The 26,980-nt window shown below is 32.5% G+C and overlaps 1 protein-coding gene across 7 annotated transcripts in view; it reads right to left on the bottom strand.

The window, feature by feature from the left end:
• The window catches only part of LOC143252873 (tudor domain-containing protein 7B-like), a 107,057-nt gene that overhangs the window by 37,636 nt on the left and 42,441 nt on the right, over nucleotides 1–26,980 (bottom strand). For all 7 annotated transcript variants that reach the window (XR_013029222.1, XM_076505671.1, XM_076505668.1 and 4 more), the window contains exons 8-13: nucleotides 23,145–23,224; nucleotides 22,191–22,321; nucleotides 14,652–14,712; nucleotides 8,402–8,584; nucleotides 8,103–8,252; nucleotides 5,786–5,881 (exon numbers count right to left, since the gene is read on the bottom strand). Coding sequence is in view for 6 of the 7 variants with exons in the window: in XM_076505671.1 (XP_076361786.1) it covers nucleotides 5,786–5,881; nucleotides 8,103–8,252; nucleotides 8,402–8,584; nucleotides 14,652–14,712; nucleotides 22,191–22,321; nucleotides 23,145–23,224 (701 nt within the window). In the remaining variant the exon portion in view is untranslated. The remainder of the gene's footprint in view (nucleotides 1–5,785; nucleotides 5,882–8,102; nucleotides 8,253–8,401; nucleotides 8,585–14,651; nucleotides 14,713–22,190; nucleotides 22,322–23,144; nucleotides 23,225–26,980) is intronic.

Genomic DNA, 26,980 nt, shown 5'->3' with positions numbered 1-26,980 from the left:
ATGCTAAAGTTTGAATAATTAGCTACATTTTATGCCTAGTGTACATTGTATATTATAATAAAGCACTTAAATTTTTGAAAACAAATCAGTAAAATCTCGTGACATACATATGAAAAGAGTTTTATCATTTAAAGGTTTAATTTCACAGTGGGCTTTCTCTTTGGTCTATACATTTTGGCAGATCTAACATAGCCTGAAAAATTAAAGTTAGCAGTTAAACAATCTACTTGCCTACATGGTGATACCCCAATTTAAGCAATGAAGAGTGTTCCATATTGCATATAAGTACTGCAACATGGAAATCCACCACATACTGACCACAAAACAAGAAAATTGTGATAGACATACTTTGGTAAAGACAAGAGTTATAATTTCCAAGTACATAGTCACAACGTTTTCTGAACTTGACAGCAACAAAATTCTGGCTACGGAATTATCTAAAGTTGCATGTTTAATTAAATATCCTGACCTGAAGAATGCTTTCATAAGAGTGATTACTTGCATACCAATGAATGTAAGGTTCGTATTAGTAATATTTAGATGTATGAAATGCATTATAGAGTTACTAGTGCACTTAGTGAATGTTCAGTTATGACCTCAAATGTTAGTTGTGTAATTGTAACACTTCCTAAAGCATAATTTAGTAGTTACTACAATTGATTTAAGAAATTTCTGCAACCTAATTTACTCTTATCATTTTCATGTTTGTGCAACTGCACATTACTAAATCTTACACTTTCAGTGTTAAAGCATACTTAACTGGAATATTAGTTTACAATGACACTGCATATTACATTAAATTTTCAGAATTTTGTACCAATTATGAACTTTTTATATCTGTACACATTCAAACAATATTTATTTTTATAGATTTTCTCTGACAAAAACTGAAATAGACCTAATGTTGGTTAATTGCTATGAATGAACTGGTTAAAAGTAAATATAATAAGCAAATATGTACAGTTACCTTTTGAGCACAAAATCAACAAAACAGAATTATACAATACAATAATATTAAGAGACATATAAACTTGATATTTTTATGAACATTCTGCTCCCTTAACCTCATCTGCCGAGGCATCATATACTGAGCATGTCACAAAGTTTTAGTGGTTTAATGAGATTTTGAATGTAAGCAACTTTTTGTTTGTGTTATACCAACTACATATTCAAATTGTAGCTAATAATCCATATTTTAAAGCATACAAGTTTTAAGTTCTTAATTCTTAAGGCAATATTTAAAATGGTCCTAAATTCACCCAGTGTGCCACATTTTCTGTTGCCATCCTATCTTCTCTATTTTATTCACCATTCCTCTTGCAAGTATGAAATTTAATTGTAAATTAATCACTTTAAAATTATCATTGCTTGGGAAAAAATAATTTCTATAGCTGTCAATTTTGTTTGGTTACAGAGCCGTCAAACAGAAAATTGAACCCCCTCTTTTTACACCCATCACCTCTTCTCTTTCAAGATTTATTAATAGTTCTCTCACATTTAATTTATACTATTTGTAACAAACAGAAAGCCAAGGTTTTCATCTATCAACTGAAATATATTAATTTATGTTTTGAACAGAGAATTGTCAATTTCTCTTCTAGTACAAGCTTTGTTCCACAGGAAAGGTAATGAACAGCTTGAAAGGATTTGTAATTTTTCTTGTCACAGTTAGAAAGCCAAAAAATTGATAGTTAGAGAAAATCGTTTGCTTTTTGTATACTGTTATTCCATGATATTTAGTGTATTATTTACTTAAATAAATACATTTTGTGCATTACCACCATTAGTATTAAAGGCAGGGTTAAGTGTCATTTAGGTTCCACAGCAAAAAAGATGAAGATATGGGCAAGTACTTTAATTTCTTATTTTTCATTTTTATTTATTACTAAGATAGTAACAATACAAAAATAGGAATCTCTTTAGGTTAATTGAGGTTAAGTTAGGTAAAATAAATAATACAAAAATGTTTCTTAAAGAATACACACGAGCAGCTTGTGGATAATAAAATTCAATAGTGTAACATGAGCTGCACATTCCTCAAGCGATTTACACCTCATAATGGCACGAATAGCAGTTCAACATGCTTCAAATTGTAATCAAAGGAAATAGAACCAAATTTAAGAATAAATAGATGTATACTATTGCAAATTTAACCATTTCCCTGTTATTCTGTTATACTGTTATACAATATACACAAATTCATCCAGATATTTGTATACTAAGCATATGCATTATACCCTTTCATATAGCATGCGTATCATCACAAAATTTGGTACACATTCAGTAAAAATTACATGTATTTTGTATACACAAAAAACATTTTTAATGAAATATTTTTAAAGATTTATTTGAAAATAAAGCCTTTTCTGTTACTAGTCTGAATGTAAAGTGATTTCATGTTACAATTAAAAAACTATTCTTCCCAAAAATCTCAAATGTTATTCACATATTCTCCAGAACATTTAAATACATTTTAAATGTTTGTTTTCAGTAAAACTTTATATTTTATGTTATTTTCTCTACTCCAACTATGTGGGGGACAATTGACCACCCTTGCAACCATCATAAAAAAATTAGGAAATATAAATATAATTTTTTCACGTTAGAATGACTACATAACATGAAAATACAAAAGTTTAGCCTAAGTAGCTTAAGTATAATAATGTTATATACATATATTTACATATATATATAGTTTATTATACTGACTTTCCAGTCATGCCTAGATGACATTAGTTAACTTGCACTGACATGGTGAACCTGTACTAATGTTATATATCCATTAAAATAAAACTGACTCACAGTATTCCCTGTCTTGGCTGTTTTAGTGGATTAGTATTTTGTAATATACAGTCACATTTCAATTATTATATAATACACACATGTACACACACACACAAATGGTTATTTAGAAATTATTAAACTTATTTTCTTTAAACTACAGAAAAATAAATCAAGAAGTAAGGCCAAAAACGAACTCTTATTGCTACAACATTTGCCTAGCTAAGCCTTATAAAATTTTACACGTGGAGAACATCAAATTTTTTTTTTTAGGTTTTATACATACAGTTGAATTACCAGAAAATCATAAATAACTATACTGATACCACAGAATTCCACAACAAGTTATTAGACTTAGTAACTTAAAAGTATTTCGATAAAAAACAACAAAAAATGAAAATATAGACACACCATAACTCATTAAATTCTTGGATCAAAAGAACAGGGTAGTCTCTTCAAAGATCAAAATGACTGAGAAAACCATTCTGGGAACATTCTAAGCTGTTGATTGGTTATTAACATCATATACTGTACTATGAATATATAAGGGACTGTTTATTTCATTCAGTGCACAAGCCACATCTCAACAAAATAAAAAGATACTAGGTTTTTATTTTATATTCTAGTTTCTCAATATCAGTAATTTGAAAATCACTTTGCACAGAGAACAGTTTAAAACAAATACTCAATATACTGAAGGACAAATATTTTCTTTAGTTTATTAAAAACACTTCACAGAAAAATATGATTTTTTGCATATGAAAGACCTGTAACATTTACTGAAAGACTATCAAATTTCATAAACACATACATGTTATCTTAAAAGTTAGTAGCATCAAATCTATAGACTTGAAAGATGCTACTTGTTCTGTCAAACTGACCAAGCATATACTGAGAAAGTTGAATACTTCTATCTTGCCTAGTTTCTGTATCAATACACTTGATTTAAAAACAATTACATAATTAAACTATAATTTATTAAATAACAAAGAATAAGCCTAGAGTCAAAACTTTAAAATAGATTTTTAATGTTGATTTTTGAGGAGTTACCTTGAAAAACTGGGTCAATATTTTATTACTTCCAAAATTATGTCACATTGAACTATCTGGCGAAACATTAGTAGCTAATGCAAAAAAAAACAACAAGTGATACATGGTCTAGGAGTTTAAAATATTTTATATCCTTCCCCAGTTTGTCTGTTATACACACAGATGTATGTATATAAACATAAAATGAAAGATATATACTGTAGTCCACACTCAAGTTATTGCCCAAGAGACCTTTCATTCAATACTAATATACACATACATATATACGAATAGTTAACTAACTATTAATTACATTAATTGTTAATAGGCAATTAAATCAGCACTATATTAAAAAAAAAATAAATAAACTGTTGTATTACCATTATTGTTCCAGGTTGTCAACTTATTGTTATGACAGATAATATCTGTGGTAATAGTACCTAATTATGTTGAGGATATTACGTCTGTCACACAAAATCCAAAGGCCGATGCCAATTTATTCAGCTGTTGAGATAGGTCATACAAATCAAATATGGGTAAGAAGCTATGTGCTTACAAACACACATACAATGTTTCAGCTTCTACTGGCTTTCATTGTCTATAGCCATGTGTGGGAAGGCAGTTACTCTTAGATTTCTGAAAGTAGAAGTAAAGCCACCCTAATATTTTTACTAAACTAAACTAAACTAAACTGCCAATCTCCACCCCTACATAAATATTATATATACCTTGTCTTAATATTTCTTGTACGGTTCTTAATCCTAACCTCCTCCCCTTTTTGTAAAGATTTATTCACATATAACATGCAAACATTGAGACAAGCCCAGCTACTTGAAGTTAGTCTATGTTCTAGTTATACTGAATAAAATTACTTGCAAAAATTATTACCTCCTTATAAATCAAAATAACTATTTTATTTTATTAATTATGTTTATAAGATATTTTTCTTAATTGACAGTTTACTTTCTAAAATATTTTTGTGTTCATTAAAAAAAAAAGGTATTTCTTATAATTATCTATCTTTATAGCAGTTATCTTTCTTTTTTAATAACAAAACCTTATTCACAAAAAATTACAGTTACTACAGATTATTAACCAGACAAAAATATTAACTTCAAGCAGATGAGGTTTGTCTCTGCATTCCCATGTTAGACTTGAATAAATCTTCAAGAAAAAGGGAGGTTGGTTGGGAGCAAGAACTATATAAAGAATTTTAAGGTAGGGTGTATAGTTCTATTAATCTTTATTTAATATTTTATAGCTCTATTTAATATTTTTTTTGTAAGGGTGGAGGTTGGAAGTATAACTAGTGGAAATATTAGAGTGGTTTCATTTCTACCTTTGGAAACTTAAGGGTAACTGTCTTCTCACAAGCAGCTACAGTCAATGAAAGGCAGTAGAAGCTGAAATATTGTGGGTGTAAGCACTCAGATTTGTACCCTTATTCAGTTTTTTATGACAACTGACTAGATTGGCACCTGTGATTGGATTCTGTCAGATAGAGACATGCCCACAAAACATTTTGGTGTTATTATTACAGAGAGTATCCATCATGACAATAAACTGACAGTGTGGATTATTAATGGTAATATGTTGTGTGTATGTGAATGTGGAATCAACTTGCAAAGCTACAGTTTCGAAAGTTAAAAAGCCTCACGAACAGTGGCTTTTGGAAGACAAAGTATATCTGCAATGCAATTTTTATACATCTGATATGAAATCTGTAAGAGACAAATTAAAAACAAAGTAAAAATAACAAATAATTTATGCTTCATTTACTATTTAAACTTCTTTTAAACTGCACAAATATAGAATGGAACTGGAAGCTTTAATGCCCACTTTTATCAGATTTGCTTAACTTCCTATGTAGCATACCACTACTCATATTGTATCTATTGTGAAATAAGAGTCAAAATGAAAGAAGTCAGTCAGGAACACACTAAAATGAGATATATTGTTTAATGTATAATTTTACCTGGAATGGAAGACAAAGAAATTTTGGTTCCAATTCCTGTAGATCTGCAATCATCACCTTATCAATATCTCCATTATCTACAAAGTAACAGTCAACCTAAAAATGAACAACAACAAAAAAAAAAATTACTTAACCCTTCAGTGCAACTTACGTTTACTGTAAATGAGTTGCATAACTCTCATCAAATTTCACTTCAAAATAAAAGTAGCAGATGAAATTGTTTGAAACTTGAAAAGAACTTTCTTGAAGGCATGTAGTTTCAGAAAACTATTTAATTTCAATTATTTTTCTAGTATTTCTTCAATAACTAACTCAGACTCTGGACAGTTCAAGTACAAGGTCATTTTCATGTCAAGTATTAAATACTTTTTTTTAATCTTACACTTTACAATTTTCAGTTATATAACTTTTAGAGCCTCTTAAATTAATTTCAAATTTGTTTGAAGATAAATGTTTATATTTTAATTTAATCTATCATATTACTAGCTGTAGCTAATAAAAACAAACTGCAATTAAACGTTTGAAATTAAAAAATAAAAGTATATACATATCTCTTAATTCTTTATGGATAAATATTCAAATATATTTTGGTTATTTTCACAACTTGAGATCTTTACCTTTAGACTTAGTTATTTTAATGCTTTATTTTACTTTCCTGTCTTTTATGGTTTATTACAATATTTTTGGCAGAGATTCCCACACCTTTGGTAAATTGATTTTGCACTCAAAAAGTAAATTAACCCTTGAGAACTGAGGTGAAGTTCAATTAAGCCTTTCAAATATGAATTTTAATATATAAATAATACATAATTAAATAAAATACAAAAGTAAAACCTAAATACAATCTAATTCTATATATAACTTATGTATCTAGGTAAGAGGCAATGCTAAGTGCTAGTGAAGATGAAATCAGCAAACAAAGTTTTAGCTGTTTGATGTATTTAGTGATGAATATTGCACATCAGTTTTAAAATAACTACTAAGAAAATGAAGTTTAAAATATACTCCTTCTCTTAGCTATAAAAGTGTTAAAAGTATGGTACATGAAATAAAACATCCAAATAAAAAGGTGAGCAAGCAAATTTATTTTTCTGCAATATCTAAATTGGCAAGGGAATTTGAACTGAGAACAAATAAACAGCACTATAAATGAGTAGATTTAGTCTTAACATACATGTACAGTGTACATAAAACTTATTCAAGTTCAAATGCAAAACCTTCACATAACTTGTGCGCATGTGACCTAACCTTAACTGAGCAGAAAGATTGACTGTCAAAGTTATAATCCAATACACAGGTGCAAACGCAGTGTATTCCACAACAGAATAGCTCAAATACCGGGGCTTCTCTGCTAGAAACAATAATCACTAGACCACAGAGGGTTTGCATACATTTAATAAATAACATCAAAATTTCAAGACTAAAGATTTTGCAAAATGAAATTATCTATTTCCATGATCTCGGAAACATACTGATGTCATCACTTTATTCACAAAGAGTACAAATATTCACTCAAAACTACTACATAAAAAGTACTGCAAAGAACTAGGAGTTCATAATAGGGCAACTTCTACATGTTACATTAAAACTCTGTCCTTATGTCACATTTTTCATATGGATGTCCAGTAAAATGACAAATTTACTAGAAAAAGCAGTTATACACATAAATTCTTTATTTGATGATGCCAAGCCAACCTTTGGCAGAATTCCAGCCACATCTAATTAATATTCAACAGGTTTTACAAATTCAAAAAATACATATTAAAAAAAAGCATGTTCAACTAAATAACATACTTATTAATTTGATTTATAAACCTATGCTTTAAAAACTTGTTAGTTTTGTAAATGGGGATTTCCAACATTTTAGTGTTACTTTCAAATGTAGAAAAAATATCACAAAATGAAATAATGAGCACTACATCAATTATGCATTTTGATTGATCCACTAGTTAGGACATTTATGTCTAACAGGCAAATTGTGCCTGATTAACACAGCCATACTGTTGTAATGTGATTTGTTTGTAAAAAACTATGGTGACAGAGCTAAGAAACTTTTATGAAATGAAGACAGAGGTCCAAAAATAAATATTTACAATGCAATTAAAGTAATATTAGCAACAACTCCCCCTTTTTCTTAAGAATGGTTCTGAATCCATTATTTGTTTTCTTTACACATATGGCTTTCAATCACAATATTTTACTTAACAGAAGTACTTTCACAGTATCAACTTCTCAGTTCTGAGTGAGGTCTGATTGAGAAAAATAGTTAGTAGTTTGTATTCATAATTTATTGTTGCAAATATATAAATATATTTACCTCTAACTCATCAGTGGACAGAACCTGGACTCTGTGGCATGATTCATCACTTTTTACAGCATACAAACCCCCTTCAACAACTTCCCTAACTGGATGATTATTGTCAAAATAGTAAAGTTCCATGTCAGTAGCTAGTTTATCAAATGCTTCCTGAAATATTAAAAGAATTAGATCAAACTAGTTTTCAAATTTCAAGTTTCTTTCGACTTAAAAAAAATACTGTTGATCTATTTCAAAATAAAATTGCTCACCATCTTTACAACCATGAAATAACTGCAGAAATAAAGATAGATACTTACAGCATAATCCAAAAGCCTCACTGCCAAATCAATTGAACTGTTGACACAACCAACAAATACATCCCAGTGTGTCCCTTCTGGCAGCTGAAGGGGATCAGGCAAGCCTGACACTGAGCTAGTATCTGATTCAGTGTGCTCAGAACCATCTAAACTGGATGGCTGTTCTGGAGTTTGGCAATCATTCTGTCATAATGTGAAAAGTTAAATTATTATATAAATAACAGACCATTATAGCTGTACAGAAGATATTACAACTTAACTTTTATTTAAAAGAATATTTATTTCTCTATCAAGTACCAAAAACTGCTTCTATGACCTAGTCGACAATTTTTTATAATTTTAAAATTATAAAAATAATTTTAGAGTTAAGTTACATAATCAACGATTTTGTTGACAGAAGCAAAAGAGCACATATTTGAATATACTAGTATAAAAAAAAATCAAATAAACTTAGATATAAAAGTAATGCACAGTTTTCTCAAAGTTACAGCAATAAAATGAGAGCTTAACAACCGTCAGGTTTTATCAATTCATAAATCTCTTAATAAAAAAAAATATCAGTATTTTGCATTTGAGTTTTCGCAGATAGAAAGTTTCTTTCCATAGAGCAGAACTGGAAGTTTCCCTACTCTCCACTTTTTTTTTTTTAAACAAGTTTGAGGCTTTTAATTACAGATAACTTTTTGTATGAAAAAAGTACTCTTAATACTATATCATTTTACACACTTATAAAATAACCTTTGAAAATGCAACCAGACCACATTTACAGACTCATTGCACCATCAGTACTTGAAAGCTCCATATCATATCAGTCAATAAAATCCTTGGTTTATTGACATTTAATGGTGCAAAGCATTGAGACTATCTGGACCAAACAGTTGTTAAAAGAGTGAACCAATTTTTGTAAAACAACAGGAACTGTTCCATTTCTCTTCTAGAAGCAAAACAATTCCCTGAAAAACATTAAAATGATAAAAAAAAACAATAAAAACAGCAACAAATAAGTAAACTAGGTAAAAAATGGTACATACTAAAGCAGGGGATTCTTTTATTTTTTTGGTGCTGTTCAAATCTCAAAGAAGTAAAATCTAAATTGAATTGAAAAGACCAATGGTCCCATAAAAAAAAAAAGACTGTAAAACAGTCAAGATGGAGAGTGTCTCCATCCAAAGTCAATGGTAAATTCAGAGTGTAAACATGTCTAAAATGGCACTGCCAATCCTGGTCATAACAACAGCATGACAGTAAGATGTGGGCTATAGTGGTACGAGTGTCATAAAGACCACACAATGGTGCATTAATGCCAGATATGTGTTAAAAAGCTGTGACCAACACAGAGCCTTATCAAGACAGTTTTCTCTTTACAATCCCTGTGAAAACTAGATGGCTAAAGAGCATTACCATGTTCAATCTGGAAAAGCTTGCTGGAATGTTCTTCATTCCAAGCCGACTGTTAATTGGCATGAAGCCGAGCTTTGATCACAGGACCATAAGCCATATACGAAACAGACCTAACTATAATGGTGTCAGAACAGACAAACTTAGCTGTAGTGCAAGCAAGTTTGTTTCCCCAAATGCCAATGTGGCCCAGTATCCAGAAAAAGCAGATAAAACCTTGAGCAGTTCAAGTTGTCAAGAAGAACAGGGTGAAAAATCATGAAGTCATTCCAAGGTCTGTAGAGACAGCTAAAAAGAGTAAACAATGTAAACAGTACATTCACAGTAATGGTCAGTTGTTACATGATCCAGGGCAAGAGAGAGGGTACACAACTTGGCAGTGAGCACAGAAACAGCAAAGATGAGTCTGTGCATAACCACTGAGCCATAACAAACTATGGCAGAACCAACAAAGGCATCTGACTTCGAAGTACCCATAGAAATAGCTAAAGAGGGATAGTTCGAAAGATATTTGGCAAAGAGAAGGTAGTACTTCTAGTCTGGAGAATTTGCCTTCTTCAGGTGACTCAGAGAAAGATTACACATGGGAATGGTATCATGCCATGGAGTAATGAGCTAAGTGCTAAGATTCAAAAACGTTGTCTAATGCCAGACTAAATTCAGTCATTTGCACCTGACTACATATTGGTGTATCAGTTCCAGATAAAAGAAATCGATGAGTTAAAAAACTATGACCAATGCAAAGTCTAGTTAGAACAACTTTCTCTTTCCAATCCTTATGGAAGCAAGATGGCTAAAGTCCAACATAGGGTTTTATTTGGAAAAGCTTGTTTTTGCGTTGCTCACTCCAAGTTGACTGCCAACTGGCACGGAGCCTCAACTTGAATACAGGACCATAGTCCACATATGAAACAAGCACAACAGTGACAGTGCCAGAGCAGACAAATTTAGCTGTGGTGACGGCGAGCTCATTCCCACAAATGCTAACGTGGCCTGATATCCAGAAGAACTGGATAGAAGTAGATGTTAAAGAGAAATGGGCTAGTCGGTTTTGAATATTGGAAAGAATAGGGTGTGAACTAACATGAAGTGAATCCAGGGCCAGTACAGAACTAAGAGAGTCAGTACAAATCGTGCAGTTTGAGTACTGCTTAGCTTCAATGTGATCCAAGGAAAAAAAAATGGCATACAGTTCAGTAGTGAACACAGAAGCTGTAGAAAGGATTCTGTGCACAACCTCCAAATCACAACAAACCATGGCAGAGCTTACAAAATCACCTGATTTTGAACCATCTGTATAAATAGGAATGGAAGGATGGTTCGAAAGGTGATCAGCAAATGGCAAACAGTATTTCCAAATGCAAGTGTCTGATTTTGTCAGATGACTTAAAGATAGGTCACATTTAGGGACAGACCCAATTCATCCAACTGTGCCTGTATATAAAGGCAAAAAGGAGCATTAGCAGATTGTCTGTTCTAAACAAGTATGGCCCACCGAGGAAGGAAAACAACACCAGGTAGGGTGATTTGATAAGGAATGAAGTTTTAAAGCATACAGAAAAGACAGTTGCAAATGGCAGAGAAGCAAAGAAGACTCATGAGACTATGTATAATCTCTGAACTGGGGAAGTGTGGAAAGTGCCAGTGCAGGGCCGAAGTCCTTGATGATAAATGGGGTCCAGCATCTTTGAGGCCGAGGTCCTGGCAGAGCCACAGACCAGTGATCCATAGTTGTGTTGACTGAATAAAAGCATGATATATCTTTAGCACAGAACATTGATCCACTCCCCAAGTGGTAGAAGAGAGGACACGAAGGATGTTCAGTGCTCTTGTACATTTGACCCGTAGCTGCTTCATGTGTGGTATAAAGGTCAGCTTATAGTCAAAGATAAGCCCTAAGAACTTTGTCTCAGGGACTACAGGCAGCACAACTTCACTGATACAGAGTTCAGGATCAGGGTGAATACCCCATTGATGGCAAAAAATGCATGCAAACGGTTTTAGAGAGAGAGAGAAGTTAAAGCTGTTTGCTGTGATCCAGTAAATGATTGAGGGCAGTCCGTAGCTGCTGCTCAACATACCTCGTGTTCAATGACTGACACGAGATGTGAAAGTCATTGATATAGAGCCCGTTTGCAACAGTGAGAGGGAGTTGTTTGGTGATGGCAACTTTTATACTGAAAAATGTGACACTCAAAACACAGGCCCGAGGGACTTCAAGTTCCTGTAGAAAAGAACAGGAAAGTGTTGAACCCACACAAACTTGGAATCTCCTGTCCTTTAAAAATTTTTTTATAAAAATGGGCAAATAGACATATAACCATGTATATGGAGGTCTCCCAAAATGCCATATCTCCATGTTGTGCCATAAGCCTTCTCAAGATGTCACTTGAGAAAGGCTTCTCTAACGTTTCAAGTCGAATCAGGTGGTCCATGGTGGAACATTGTCATCGGAACCCAGACTGGGTGGGTGATAGGAGATTGTTTGACTCAAAGAACCAAACAAGATGAGCATTGAACATCCTCTCTAAAGTCTTACAGAGACAACTTTTCAAAGCAACTGGATGGTAAGTTTGAAGGAATCTTGGGATCCTTACAAGGCTTAGAGAAAGCTAGGACAATAGCCTGGCACCAGGCCTGAGGAAAAATATTCTTCTGCCAGATCCAGTTGAAAACAATCAGAAGAATAGCAAGAGAAACAGGAGATAGATGGCACAGCATGTCATAGTGCACATAACCAGGTCCCACTGATGTACTGCAAGACCAATGAAGGGCCAATTTGAGTTCCACCAGTATAAAGGGACAATTATAGTCAGAGAGACAATAAACTCAAAAGAAAAGAGGTGATCACCCTGCCGAGTCTTGATGGCTAAGAAGGTGGAGGAAGAAGCAGAAGTGCTAAAGACCTGGCAAAAGCCTTTGCCTAGAGTACCAGCAATGCTCCAGATATCAACTACTTCCTGGCCATAAGAGAGCAAGATCGAGAGGGGGACAGAATTATTCTGCACACTGACTTTTTGAATCTTGTCCCATATGACTTTGGAACTGGTGATAGAAAGATATGCTGGTTGTAAACTTAAGCCAAGATTCCTTCTGGCTTTGACATCTTACCCACTGAGCATATGCACGGGCCTGCTGGAAAACAATGAGGTTTGAGAGTGTGGGATATCTACGGAAAGTATCTCAGGCCCGTTTTTGAGCCTTTTGTGCCATGTGGCAGGCAGGATTCCACAATGAACAAGGATATAGTGAAAAGCATGTCAAGGTTTTAGGAATACACTGAGCAGCTGCTTGTATAATATAGTCACTTACTGCTGCCACACAGTTGTCTATTGATGGCAGGATCAAGTTCTGCAAGAGCAGTGAAAGAGGGCCAGGTTGCATGATCCAGCTTCCATCAAAGCATGTTGGGGTGGAAGAAGATGTATCTGAGGAAATGCCTGTACCCAGAACCAAAGGAAGAGGATCTTGTGATTTGTTGGAATGTATGTAAGGGACAGAGATGGGTGTTGAAGTTGATTCATCAACCATGGAGGTCAAAAGACTTTTCATTTGGTTTGAGAACAATTCTTTTAGAGGCACAAAGATATCCATCTGCACTCCCATTGTAGTTTTGAAACAAAGTGCAGCAGTATACGTTCGTGATGAAGTGGTAAACAGCAACTTTTGAGCCTTAGGAGAAGTAATGTTATGAATCATTTTCATTAATTTGAGAGGTAAATTGTCAAGCTGAAGCTGGAAACTGTCATAGATTTGTTTGAAAATATAGTAAACATTGATAGTTTCTGTGTAACTAAATTCTCTCTTTCTATATATATAAGAATGGACAGCAGTTGACAAATACATGCCTAGACTAAGAAAAAACCTCCACAAACAGTATATAAAATTTTATCATGAGTCAATCAGCCTCTTCAAATAAAATTTGCACATCTAAAACATTTTAAATAAATTTGTGTCTACACTTCATACATTATATAGGGGCTGGGTCCCTAAAGACAGATTTTCTTGTGCACAAAGCATTGAATATGTAGATGTTAGAGTTGTCTGATATTCATCTGTAATTGGCTGGTAATTATTGTTTCACTCTGTTCATCCATTTTTGTTAAATGAACACCAGATGTTTGTAAGAAAGCTAATTTTAGTGGATTATAATATCATCATATACACTAGAATTCTAACATCCTTGTTAGCTTAAATAAAATATACAAAAACCAAACTGACTTCCTAAAACCCTATGACTTTTGCAGTACATTACTTACTTTAGTATTTTATAAAAGGTTTGGGTGAAATATACTAACCCATTTTTGTTGTAGGCTTGCAAAATAATAGTATGAAAAATTACAAATGGGTCACTTTAAGCAGATTTTGTCTTCCTTGCAAGTCTAACTGCTTTTTTATGCATTTCTCTTTGTATAAGCCTTAGCAATTAACAGTAGAAGTTTTAAAGTTTTTGAATTGAATGTTTACTGTGTAATGCACTTTTTGCTCAAATGTTTTGTCAGGGTTTTGTGCAATTCCCTGTGATCTCATGACATAAGAGAGTATGGACATACATTCACAGATTCAACATAGCACAGTTGGAAGTATTAAAAAAAATGTAGTGTATGTAATATTTTTATGGAAGTGGACAGCACTTTCTTCAAAATATAGTTACAGATTGTAGATATTTTAAGTGCTAAAGAAAGATAGCATGGAATACTACAAGCTGCTACATCACTTTTTTTCAATTATACTAAAATTATAACTATTTAAAAAAAGTAAATTCATCAAATGTTTTAATTAGTTAACTTATGAAACTGCTAATACATAGTTTTATAAAGTTTTCAAAATAAAATTTAATGCAAGAACATACCTTAGAAGCCTGTTTACTGTAAGATTTCCATGGGTACAAAATACATCTGTCATTTTCTACCCTACAATAATCAAGTTCAATGTTATTAATTCTATACAATGCAAAATTGAAGCTATTATTTAGCTCTCTAAAACATTAAAAGAATAGAGAAAAGAGTCCTCAAGGAAGTCAAAATCTTATTGAAAGCACTTAGAAATTTATAAAATTGTGTATAGAAAGTTACTTAAAATTTGAAATTACTTTAGGTAAAATTGATATCAGAAAGATAAACACAATTATCTCCCTTATTTAATCTATTAACTTACACATCTGAACAGCCACATATGTAAATGTTATAATTAATGCAACCAAAAGTTTTATAAAATGACGTCTTTTAACAATTCAAAATATGTATAAAATTAATAATTATTACTGACAAAAATCTCCAATTATATCATTAAAAATGCATTGTGTTGTAATTGTACAAGAGATTGAGTGTTTGCATTATCTGCAACTAACTGACATTATTTCACATTTTTAAAAATATAGAACAGTATTGATAAAATTTTTTTTTAACTTGTATCAATCTACAGCATAGTTATTTCTTCACACTTCAAGAAAATTATACATTTAAACTTACTTCAGAAGCTCACTTTTGGAACAGAAGACAAACTTGTTACAAAAACTTAAGCATAATTCTTTATACAGAAAAAACAAACATATTCCTCATGTTTTTATTTTTATAATATTTGGTTTTAGTGAGGTTCAGCACATAATGTAAAGAGCTAACCAACAAACTGAGTACAACCATTTTCTGGGTATGTAAAATACATAAACATTAACAGTCATAACTGACAGTTTAAATGCATTCATTTGATATACATAAAGAGCTCTAACCAATAATGTGACAGAACCACAAATAATCTCGTGCATGAACAATTTAGAAAAATGTACTTAGAAAGTTTATGGGGTCAATATGGACCATACTGGAAATTTTAGTGGCAATTAACTAATCTCCAGATATTCAGGACTGTTGTAAACTGAGATTATCATTAATAAAGAAGTTAAAATAACAAAAAAAAGTATGATTGGGATAAGAAAAACCAATAAGCTAATTTTATTTCAATGTGAAATTGCTCCTATTTTATATATCGACCTTACTTTTACCCCTATGATAGAAATAAAACTGTGGCTTTATTAATTTATGCCTATCTTTTTTGTTCATACACAAGCTGTATGCCCGTCTTACGGTGTGAAATAAATTAATTTTTTCTTTTCAAAATTATATATAACTGCTTTATAAATATTTTGTAAGTATATTTGGCCACCCCTTTAAGTATTGCATTAACATTTTGACTTTTCTATATTTTTAAATTATGTTCAAATTTTATTCTTGATCAATCATTATAGATTGAAATGCAAAAAAAATAATTCTCAAAGACATATTCCAAATTGGTCAACTGTATGGTCCTGGAAATTATTGTGATGGTAAAGGCAGCGAGTTTTATTATGCATTTCAGGGTCTTTTCTATGGAGTATATTTCTGGTTTTGATTTTGTTAGCCTGCTGAGGTAAATAATTGCACTTTAATTTAGGCATTTTTAAGACTGAAATGTGTAGGTTATTGTATAGTTGCTGCTGAGGGATCTAACTTGACAAAACTCAATGTTGCATCAATGCGTTTCCTTGAAAACAAAGCAAATGTAAGGGGGAATTTCAGCCAATGAGTGCGACTTTTTGTGCACCAGAAATTTCAAGCATGGGGTGCAGTTACACCACAATTAATTTTAGTACTCACCATGATCTCTACAAACCAACCCTCAAATATTAATTATATACCCAAAGTACTGCATCATCTGTTTATTTATACTGGTGGAAGTATTTTAAATATACAAATTTGCTTATCACGGAAGTTGTTGCATGCATGTTGCTTGCAAAGTGGTGTAACAAATGGATGGCTTTTGGTCTTCATGTGGTAGATTTGTATGGTTATTATGTTGAAGGGTTTAATTTCATGAAATTAGTATCAAGCTTAATGTTAATATTAGAATCTTACAATTAGTTACTTTGTAAGTATCATTAGGTAAATATGAGCTATAGCACATTCAGTATGTACTGCACCACCCACATTCTTTATACATATTTACACATGGGTTATCACAATTTGAATTATAAATATAATTTGGATGGGAATAACCATTAGAGTGTCATGAAAGAAATGGATTTTGGTGTAATGGTTGATCAGTTTCTTAATTCATCCAAATAGTGTGCTGTTGCAAGTGGTAGTGCAAGTAGGATTTTAGGTTGTATGTACATAAATATTGAATACAAGTCTAAAGAGGTTATAATTTCATTTTAATAGGCCACATTTGGAGTCACAAAATCTGGAAATCAGACCCTTTCTGCCATTCTCACCAGTCACATCCTCTTTCAGATTTGTTATTAGTTTCTTGTTATGTTTAATTCTATATAATATAAAACCAACAGTAAGCAATGGTTTTCTTCTATTAAATGACTTATATTACATTGTTTTCTGAATGGAGAACTGCTAATTTCACTCTTGGATAGAAGCTTCATTTCCACAGGAAAGATAACTAGCTTGGATGAATTTATAAAAATTTATTAAAAATTGTAATAGTTAAGGGAAATTTAATCCATTATTACTATTAGTATAAAAAAAGGTTAAGTGTAAACAACAATCGACAACATGAAAAAAAATAAGTTTTTCTTGTTTTTCATGATTATTCTTTATTTTTATAAAAAAAAACAAAAAATATAGATCTCTACATTAGTTGTGGTTGGATTAGGTAAAAATAATAATATAAACATATTTCATGAGGTATATACATGAGCAGCTTATGGATACATTCAATAGTGTAATGTGAGATTGGAGAAACTTTGGAAAAATCAATGTAGTCTCAGCTTACAAGCTGAAGTTATCCCAGAAAGAAAAAAGGGTAATTTTTCTTTTCTATGATTATGAGGTCAGTCAAATTTACTAACCTTGTATAAAGGGAGGGAGGAGAAAATAGATAAAATATAATTTTACTGCAAACAAATGCCCGAAATGTATTTTTGACAAATCAAATCTGAGAAGTTTGACATGAGAAAAGTATTTTTACTCTTAAAATAAAAACAACTTTATGCATCAACTAATCAACTATATTCATGGATATTTTTTTCTTTGTTTATTAAACATAAAATCACTATAAAATACATTTTTTTAATATGTGAAACACTTGTGTCTACTTAAAAACCCACATTTGTGAAGACATACATAATATATTAAAAGTATTAATTATTATCTGTATAAAATCTATAAACACTTTATGAAGTGCAAATAGGTCATGTGGTTAGTCAAATTGACTGAGGTTGTGTTTAAAAAACTAAATCCCATTATATATAACTATTTAAAGGTAAAAAAAAAGTCTTCCTATTGGTTATTAACATCTTCCTTAAATAAGGACGCAATTTTGGTGTATTCCTTTCCAAGTTAAAATAGGTGGGAGGGCTTTATTTGTGGATTGAACAATTTATACGTCAACTGATCAAGAATATAGCAGCTTCCAAGTTTTATATTCCAACCTATCATTATCTACAGTTCACGTTTTATAATTGTTTAAACACAGAATACATTTTATGGAGAGAGAATCTAAAATTGAAATTTTAAGAAGAGAAATGTGTCACCTGACAAAAAAAGGAGGTAGATTTGAGAAGTATTTGAGTATTTTCTTTTGAAGTTAAAAGTTAGACAACACAACAATTACAATTATATGCCATGTTTTGATGCCAAATTTATTAACACAGGTTGGTTGTTTGGCATTAATTGGCACGAAACAACTAGACTATATGTACCAAACAAATAGTTAAAAACAAAAGTAAAACATGTAAAAAGGATTCACATCAAATCAAAACTATGGCTAAATTGCAGATAAAAACTTAAATACAATTAAAAAGGTCAATGGCCCTAAAAAATTTAAAATAACAAGTGAGACAAACAGTGTCACCAACACCACTGACACTGTCTCTAACATCAGAGGTAAACCGATGGTAAAAACCTGTCTAAAATTGTGTCGTTGCTCACGGTCGTAACAATGTCACTCATCCATCACACAAACTGTATTAAAAAAAAAACTGCTGAAAGGTGACTGTATCAACAGGTGTCAAAATGTTTCCTGTAAAGAAAGATACACATGATAAGAATCAATTAGTACCTTGATGTCATCCAAAATACAACAGAAACCTCGACAGTTCCATTGTGTCAAAGTGACCATTTCTTACTTAGGTAGAGGAGAATTAGGCAGAAAGCCCTTCTGGTTTTGACCACATTTCTCTTTATTAGAGAGAAGTCTACCAACCTCCATTGATCTTCCCCACGGTAGAGTTTGTAGGGCTCTGTCGGCAGACAAAGACTGGCAACTGAGGGTGTAAAGGAATAATTGTTCTGCATCTCAGAGCTGATGAATAAGATGGACCAGAGAAAGCACCAGAACCTGAGACCAAAGGAAGTGGAATGGATCTAGGGTCCCACTGGAAGGAGTAGTGGGCAAAGAAATATGCATTGACACTGACTTGTCAACTCTATTCATGAAGGGGAAAAGACTACGTGATTGGAGAATGATTCTGTTAGAGGCATGGAGTGATCTGCCTGCACTCCCACTGCAGCAGCAGAATGGAGAAAAGCAGTAAATGTCCAAGATGGAGTGGGAGACAATAACTTCTGGGCATCTGGGTAAAAGATAATATTCAGTCTTCAAATGTTGCACCTCTTTTCCTCTATCCACTTAGGGCAAGAACAAAAATGAGAAGGGTTTAAACCATTACAGTTCACATTCATGTCATACTCTTTGCCTACACAATGAACACACATGAAAGAACCACTGAACTGTTGACACAAGGTACAAAGATGGTTGGGAACATATGGCCACACCCTCCTTACATTTAAGTAACCTAACCTGCCTTGATAGTGGCAGGTGGATGGGGAGATGTAGATATCAAGACAAGTACATTCATAGGTAGCATTATTCTGTCATTATGAGTGGAGATATGGCACACCACAGAAATGCCTTGGTTGGAAAAACCAGCAAGAATTTCTTGAATCAGGAATGTTCTTTAGACACCTCTCAACAATAATTTCTCTTGAGGAATTCAGAGTTGCATGGGGAGTAACTTTGGTGGGTATATTCTCAAATGTTTTTTTGAAGTCAGGAAGAGTTTAGTATGGTGTGGAGATGTTTTCACCAAAATGTCTCCAGAGCACAACTTCCTGACTGACTTGGAAGAACCAACGAGCACCTCTAACCTCTTTTGAATGAAAAAGAGGTGACATCTGCTCTAAGGATTTCTCAGATAATGAGAAACTGAGGTGGGAATTGGACTATGATGATGACTATGCAACAGTCATTCGTAAGTGGTCACTTACCAATTATCACTTTGTTTTGTTTTTTCTCTTGGATGGAGGTATCCATAATAAAGAAAGTACATTTTCGTGCCCACTGCCCCAACCCACAACAGACCTAAGAGGGAATGCACTGCGACAATGTCAGTGTTTTATGAGCACTATACTCAAACAAAAGCATCAGACACAATGTCTGCAACACCTGTTGAGAATGTCCAATACTAGTACTTGGGTTAATCCTGGCCCAAGTGGACCAGCTGACTGATCCTGAGGCCACCTATCTACAAGAATTCAAGGCTAAAGTGGTGCGTTAGGAATGAACTCCTCAAAGACCAGGTTCCTCTCTTCCCTTTCAAAGGTTGCCATGCATCATGAACACATGGGTGGATATATTTATATCCCAGAAAAGGTAAACTGAAAGTATAGAACCTTCTCTGGGAGGTCCCCTCACCACATACAGAAATCCACCTTGAGGGATTATTAACATAGATAAATAATGAAGTTTAATTTAGTGTTTAATATAACTGTAACATGTCATGATATACATACTTTGACTAAGCCAGCACATAGGATTAAGTTCACTAAATTCTTGTACATGTTAACTCTACTGAGACAGGTTTGATAATTCTTTTTACGATCACTGGTCAAAGGTTATGTCATCGCATTTGTAGATTTGTATTCAAAATTTTATTGACCTTCTATTTTATGAAAGTTTGGTATCAAGTTGTTGATTATAATTAAAATTTTAGTGTTATAGAATAATGTCTTAGTTTAAAAGTAAATATTAAAAAATTCTGATTGTCAATTTTTGAGTGTCAATGGTAAATTGAATGCAGCACTGGTTCAGAGTAGATGATTATGATATCCAAATACAAAAATCTATAGTTTTTTAAAAATTAGGAACTCAAATTACCAATATTGGCAGGGTAGGATATAAAATAAGAACCTCCTACATTTTCAATTTACTGAATCAAATAGAGTAGTCTCCTCCGATCCCCTTTCCATTTTTGGAAATTCTTACACCAACCTCTGTCTACGACATGTATAAAGCTCAGGAAGTTCCTTACATGGTATTTACCTGGGAAGACTGTTTTCATGATGAATTGCAAGTGGCGAGATATTACTGAACTAAAAAAATCAAATTTTTTGGACCAAAATATATTTCAACTACTAAGCCTCACAAATTAATGGAATTCTGTGGTATTTGCAAAATAATTTAGGATATCTAGTTATTTCAAAATGCATATATAAAATTAAAAAAAAAAAATTTTACATTCTTCATGTGCTAAACTTGATAAGTCTTAGCAAATTATAGCGGGATGCAAATGAGTACAAAGTTTGTAACTAGAAGAGAATTGTTTTCTGTGCTACTTTATTTACTGTTCTATATTTTGAGAAAAATAACTGAAATTTAAGAACTTATCTATAAACAGTAACAATGTATACATACACGTTATAACTGAAATGTGACTGTACCTTACAAAATTCTGGGCAACTAGAAAAGAAACAAGACAGTTTACTTTGCAAATACCAGTTTAATATTATTGGATACAGTAGCATGAGTGCACATGTGATGCATCCTTCAACATCTGTAACATTAATCAGACACTGAGGAATAAAATGTTAACAGATTTAAGCTATTTAGACTAAACATTTGTGGTTTTACGTTATTTCTAGTAATTCTGAAAGAGAAAAGGCTTAATCTATATGTATATATTTTTTAACGGTGGTTACAAAGTTGGTAGAATTGACAAAACCCATACAAAGATATAATAGTGAAAATAACAGACAGTATAGTTTGTTTTTTTTAAAACGTTTTACAATTACCTGGAGAATATATATGGAGGTTATAGATATTTTGCATGTGTAATTTTGCCAGTTTTCAGATGCACAGATGCATTTTACCATAAAATTAAAATTGCTTTGTAAGCTGGATAGTTAATATTCAAAAATAAAAAAATGCATGAGCAACTAATTAAAAAAAATGTTGAAACAAATAACAAAAAACCCTGATACTTTATGCACAAATGCCTTGTATTGTTTCTTGGTAACTTGCAAAATTTCATAAAGATAAATGTACATTAAAAAAAAAAATCCTCTTTGGGAATATGGGTCAGGTGGAATCTAGATCCTCAAATTAGAAGGATTAATAATATCCTTACTTGTCAATTCTGACACAGTTTCCATCCATCAAGAGATTTAACCAATTGGGTGGTAGGTTTTCTTGAAAATTTTCCTTGTATTCAAATGGGACTCTTGTACTCCATACTCCATTTGGTCGACTTGATACCAACTAGAAAAAGGATAAGCAGAAAGAAATACAATGTATAAAAATATCTAAAAGGACAATTTTCTGTTCATTTATAGTTTAGAAACTAAATATTTTAGCACTTAAAGGCAGGCTCAACTGGCCAATAAAATTTTAATATTACTTGAACATACAGAAAAACAAAAGCATACAATGATGTGTTTATTAGGAGAAGTCTCAGAGGAATTTTATGAAGATACTGACTTATTTCAGTTTTTGTAACATTCCAGTAAGATTTCTACTGAAAAACAGTTCATTTCTTATAGTTCACATACATCTGCCTAGGTGTTTGGATGGGAATGACAATGATTAATCCACAATTTAATTAAATACTTACCTCTTTAATAGTTTTAACTAGCTTGTGGTTAGACTGCAAAATGTATAGTCACAGTAACACTTGTGGAATAACACCACAAGAGGATATCTACAGATCATAAGTGACAGTCCCATAACAGGGAAAATTGAACACTTTTGATACTGCCTTATAAAAGCTACAAGTTTGAATAATCAGATACATTGTAATGTCAAATTTTTCATACCATGATAAAATATTTTGATTAATTTTTTAAGGTAATTCAGTAAAAACCTCATGACATGCTTACAAAATGATGGCCCGTAGTGAGAGCTAAACAGTTCTCATTTTTAAACATTTAAGTCTCTTATAAAGAATATAAATTAGCCTGAGGTTTCTGCAAGTGTGAAGAAAATATGATGTGTATTTATAGGAAACAAAGAGAAAAATTACTAAAATATCTAAGTGCAAAAAGAAAAACAAAACTATTATCTGTTTTATTTGAATGTTACCTACTCCTGCAAGTCTTGTGGTCAAATTCTGAATGTCTTCTAAAGTACTGACTGGTGTCACAGGCAGCTCTTCCTTGATTTGTTCTGGAATCACAAAAAAACAAAAAAAACACTCAAACCACATTTCATTGAACATTTAAAGATTACACAAATTAAACCTTTAACATTTCTAATACATATTTTATGAACACACAATCAGTAGTAAAAGTAGTTAAATAACTTGAAAATGTACAAATAAAACCTACCTCTTTTAATGAATGACAAACAAACTGACAGGTTAAATAAAGATAATTCAAGCTAATGAATTTCACCTGTAGCTGAAAATATATGATTCTGACTTGCAGCAATTTGTTTATTGCAACTTCCTCATTTAATAAAAAGGTTTTCTTCTATGACAAAAAAAATTACATATATAATTAAACAAGCATTTGCAATTAACTTGTATTATTCCACAAGAGTTACTGTGACTATACATTTTACAATCTGACTAACCACAAGCTAGTTAAAACTATTAACTATATGGTTCTCAATATATTTTCCCTCATAAAGCCTTTCATGAATCAAAAACTATCTTGTACACCTCCTTACTCAGCAACATAAATAAATTAACAAAATTGTCAAAAACATAATATTTATTTAATTAAATGTTTTTTGTAAAACGATGATATAGTAGCTCGATATGTGTTATTGCAGATCCCGTTCAGAATATTCATGGGCCCTCGAGTCTGCAGACTAAGGGCTAAGGACTGCTGCTGAGTTAGCAAGTGATTTGAAAATCAGTCACAATGGGTTTTGTGACACTAAACACTTCAAATATATATTTTCTGACTTAAAATAATGGTAGAAAAATAACATCACTCTTCTAGAGTACATGTTTCATGTTAAGAGAATATTTACACTTTTTCTTTTGCTAACTCAGCCTTTAAGTTATTTTCTGCAATATTATTTGGCCAAGAATGGCATCTACTATTTCATGGAATAGTTGGCTTTTGTCCTACATTATGTAAAACTACTTTACAATTGTCACAGCAGAGATATTTCCAAGTACATGTGATCCATTTTGTGATTAGCCTGCTATAGTGAGAATTGCAATTTTAAGATCAATTTTGACATTTTCAAACACATTTCTGTTCTTTCTTTAAAGAAAGACTTGTTGGAGAAGTCTAGCTTTTGTTTCCTATTTCTTTCAAAACCTGATAACTACATTTTACTTTCTATAACAAGTTTAATATGAATCTTCTAGTTGAATTTAAACATTTTTATTTCCATAAAGATACATTGTTTCTTTCATTTTAATTTAAATAAATTATTTCCTTTATCCTTAGCAATTTCTTTGAAACAACAAATCAGTAGTCAATATTATTACAAAGGTATCAGAATTTGATGCAAGACCAATGAAATTCAATGTTCCACCAACAACTGCAGATATTAGTTCACACTATCAGCATATGACACTATAATTGAAACCATTATCATAAGATGCTGGGCCAAAAAATACTGAGAAAGTTGCTTCCAGTGTAGAAAACCTATGAAAAAAGGCTTCAATTCCAATCACTTTTCATAATAGCTTGACAAGGAAAATATGAATGTTATGACAAATAATATGCTTTAACAAAATTAATTAAGAGAGCTGAAACACCTACATTTCATTCTAAATGATAAAATTTTCTGAAGGAAACAACTTGCTTGATATAGCTGCTTGCCAGTGCATTTCCTCATTTTGCAAGTGTGATGTAATTTATTGAGGAGTAAATGTAGTACTAGTTAAAACACTGTAAAAGTGCTATGAACACAAAGTCTAAAGAGACTATTAGATGATGAAGCAAGCACAAGTGTGGCAGAATCATTTCAGAATTCTTAATTATTTGATTTGGTTGATTGGTTTGATTTAGTGCTTTATGGCACAAAGCAGCTAGGCTATCTGCGCCAAACGTCTGGTAAAAAGGTAAAAGAAAATTTAGTAAGATTCATAAAAGGAAATTAAGGTAAAACAAAACAAAAAAATAAATAGCATAAAACCAACGTTTACATCTAGTGTACAACATTAGGAGAAAAACTATAGTAACTCAAGTTGTAAAGGACTTTCTGTAGCATGACTGTAATAATCATAACTCACAAGGAAGACTAACAGGTTAGTAGAAAAACCATCATCAGTCACCTGAAGTTGGCCTTTCCAGTCCTGGTTTTGAGTTACTTAATGTTACAGTCAGTTTCTAATTTGAAATTGAACTAGATGAACTGTGATTTTTAGAAGGGAGCTACATTAAAAAGGGGTAAAGTATATATTAAAAAAAACTTAAATGGCATTAAAAAGATTAATGGCCTTTAAAAAACTAAAAACATTAAAAAGGTGGACAGTGTCACCATCACCAAGAACACTGTCTAACATTATGGACAAATCTTGGGACAGAACATGCTTAAAATGGTGTTGTCGTTGTGAATCATAATAACGACAAGAAAGTAAAATGTGGCTCATTGTGATCTGAGTGTTACACAAACTACACACTGGTGCATCAGTTCCAGATAAAAGAAAATGATGAGTTAAAAAACCTGTGACCAATGTGTAGTCTAGTTGAAACAACTTCCGCTTTCTGATCCTTATGGGAACAAGATAGCCAAAGTCCAATATAGGGTTTTATTTGGAAAAGCTTGTTTACACATTGCTCACTCCAAGTCGACTGCCAGCTGGCATGGAGCTGAGCCTTGAATACAGGACCATAGTCCATGTATGGGACAGGCACAGTGGTGATAGTGCCAGAGCAGATAGACTTAGCAGCAGTGTCAGCAAGCTCGTTCGCACGAATACCAACGTGGCCCGGTATCCAAAAAAACTGGATAGAAGTAGATGTTAAAGATAATTGGGCCAGTTGGTTTTGAATATTGGCGAGAACAGGGTGTGAACCAACGTGAAGTGATTCCAGGGCCCATAGAGAACTAAGTGAGTCAGTATAAATCGTGCACTTCGAGCACTGCTTAGCTTCAATGTGATCCAGGGCAAGAGAAATGACATACAGTTCAGCAGTGAATACAGAAGCTGTATAGGAGATTCTGCGCACAACCACCGAACCACAACAAACTATGGCAGAGACCACACAATCACCTGATTTCAAACCATCGTTATACATATTAATGGAAGGATGGTTCAAAAACTGTTCAGCATATAGCAGACAGTATTTCAAATCAGGAGTGTCTACTTTTCTCAGATAACTTAAAGATAGGTCACATCTGAGGACTGTAACAAGCCATGGTGGGATGAACTAACCGGTGAGTACAGTAATGTTATCCAAGGAGAAACCCAATTCATCTAACTGTGCCTGGATATGAAGGCCAAAAGGAGCAATGGCAGACTGTCTGGTCTGAAAAAGCATGGCCCACCGAGGAAGAAAACACAGCCCTAGGTGGGATGCTTTGGTAAGGAATGAAGTTTCAAAGCACATAATAAAGACAGTTGCAAATGGCAGAGGTGCAAAGAAGGTTCACAAGACTATGTATGAGCTCTAAACTGGGGAAGTGTGGAAAGCCCCAGTGCAGAGCCAAAGTCTTTGATGATGAATGGGGTCCAGCATCTTTAAGTAAATAATTGAGGGCATTCTGTAGCTGCTGTTCAATATACCTAATGTTCAACAACTGACATGAGATGTGAAAGTCTTTGACATAAAGCCTGTTTGCAACAGTGAGAGGGTGTTGTTCAGTGATGCCATTCATTTTTATACTGAAAAGTGTGACACTCAGAATACAGCCCTGAGGGACTCCAAGTTCCTGAAGAAAAGAACAGGAAAGTGTTTAACCCACATAAACTCGGAACCTCCTGTCCATTAAAAAGTTAATAAAAATGGGCAA

This window comes from Tachypleus tridentatus, chromosome 6 (assembly GCF_004210375.1).
Source record: "Tachypleus tridentatus isolate NWPU-2018 chromosome 6, ASM421037v1, whole genome shotgun sequence".
NCBI classification, from domain to species: domain Eukaryota; kingdom Metazoa; phylum Arthropoda; class Merostomata; order Xiphosura; family Limulidae; genus Tachypleus; species Tachypleus tridentatus.
The sequence above is the reverse complement of the archived record's forward strand: the minus strand, read 5'-3'. Positions and strand labels throughout refer to the sequence as shown.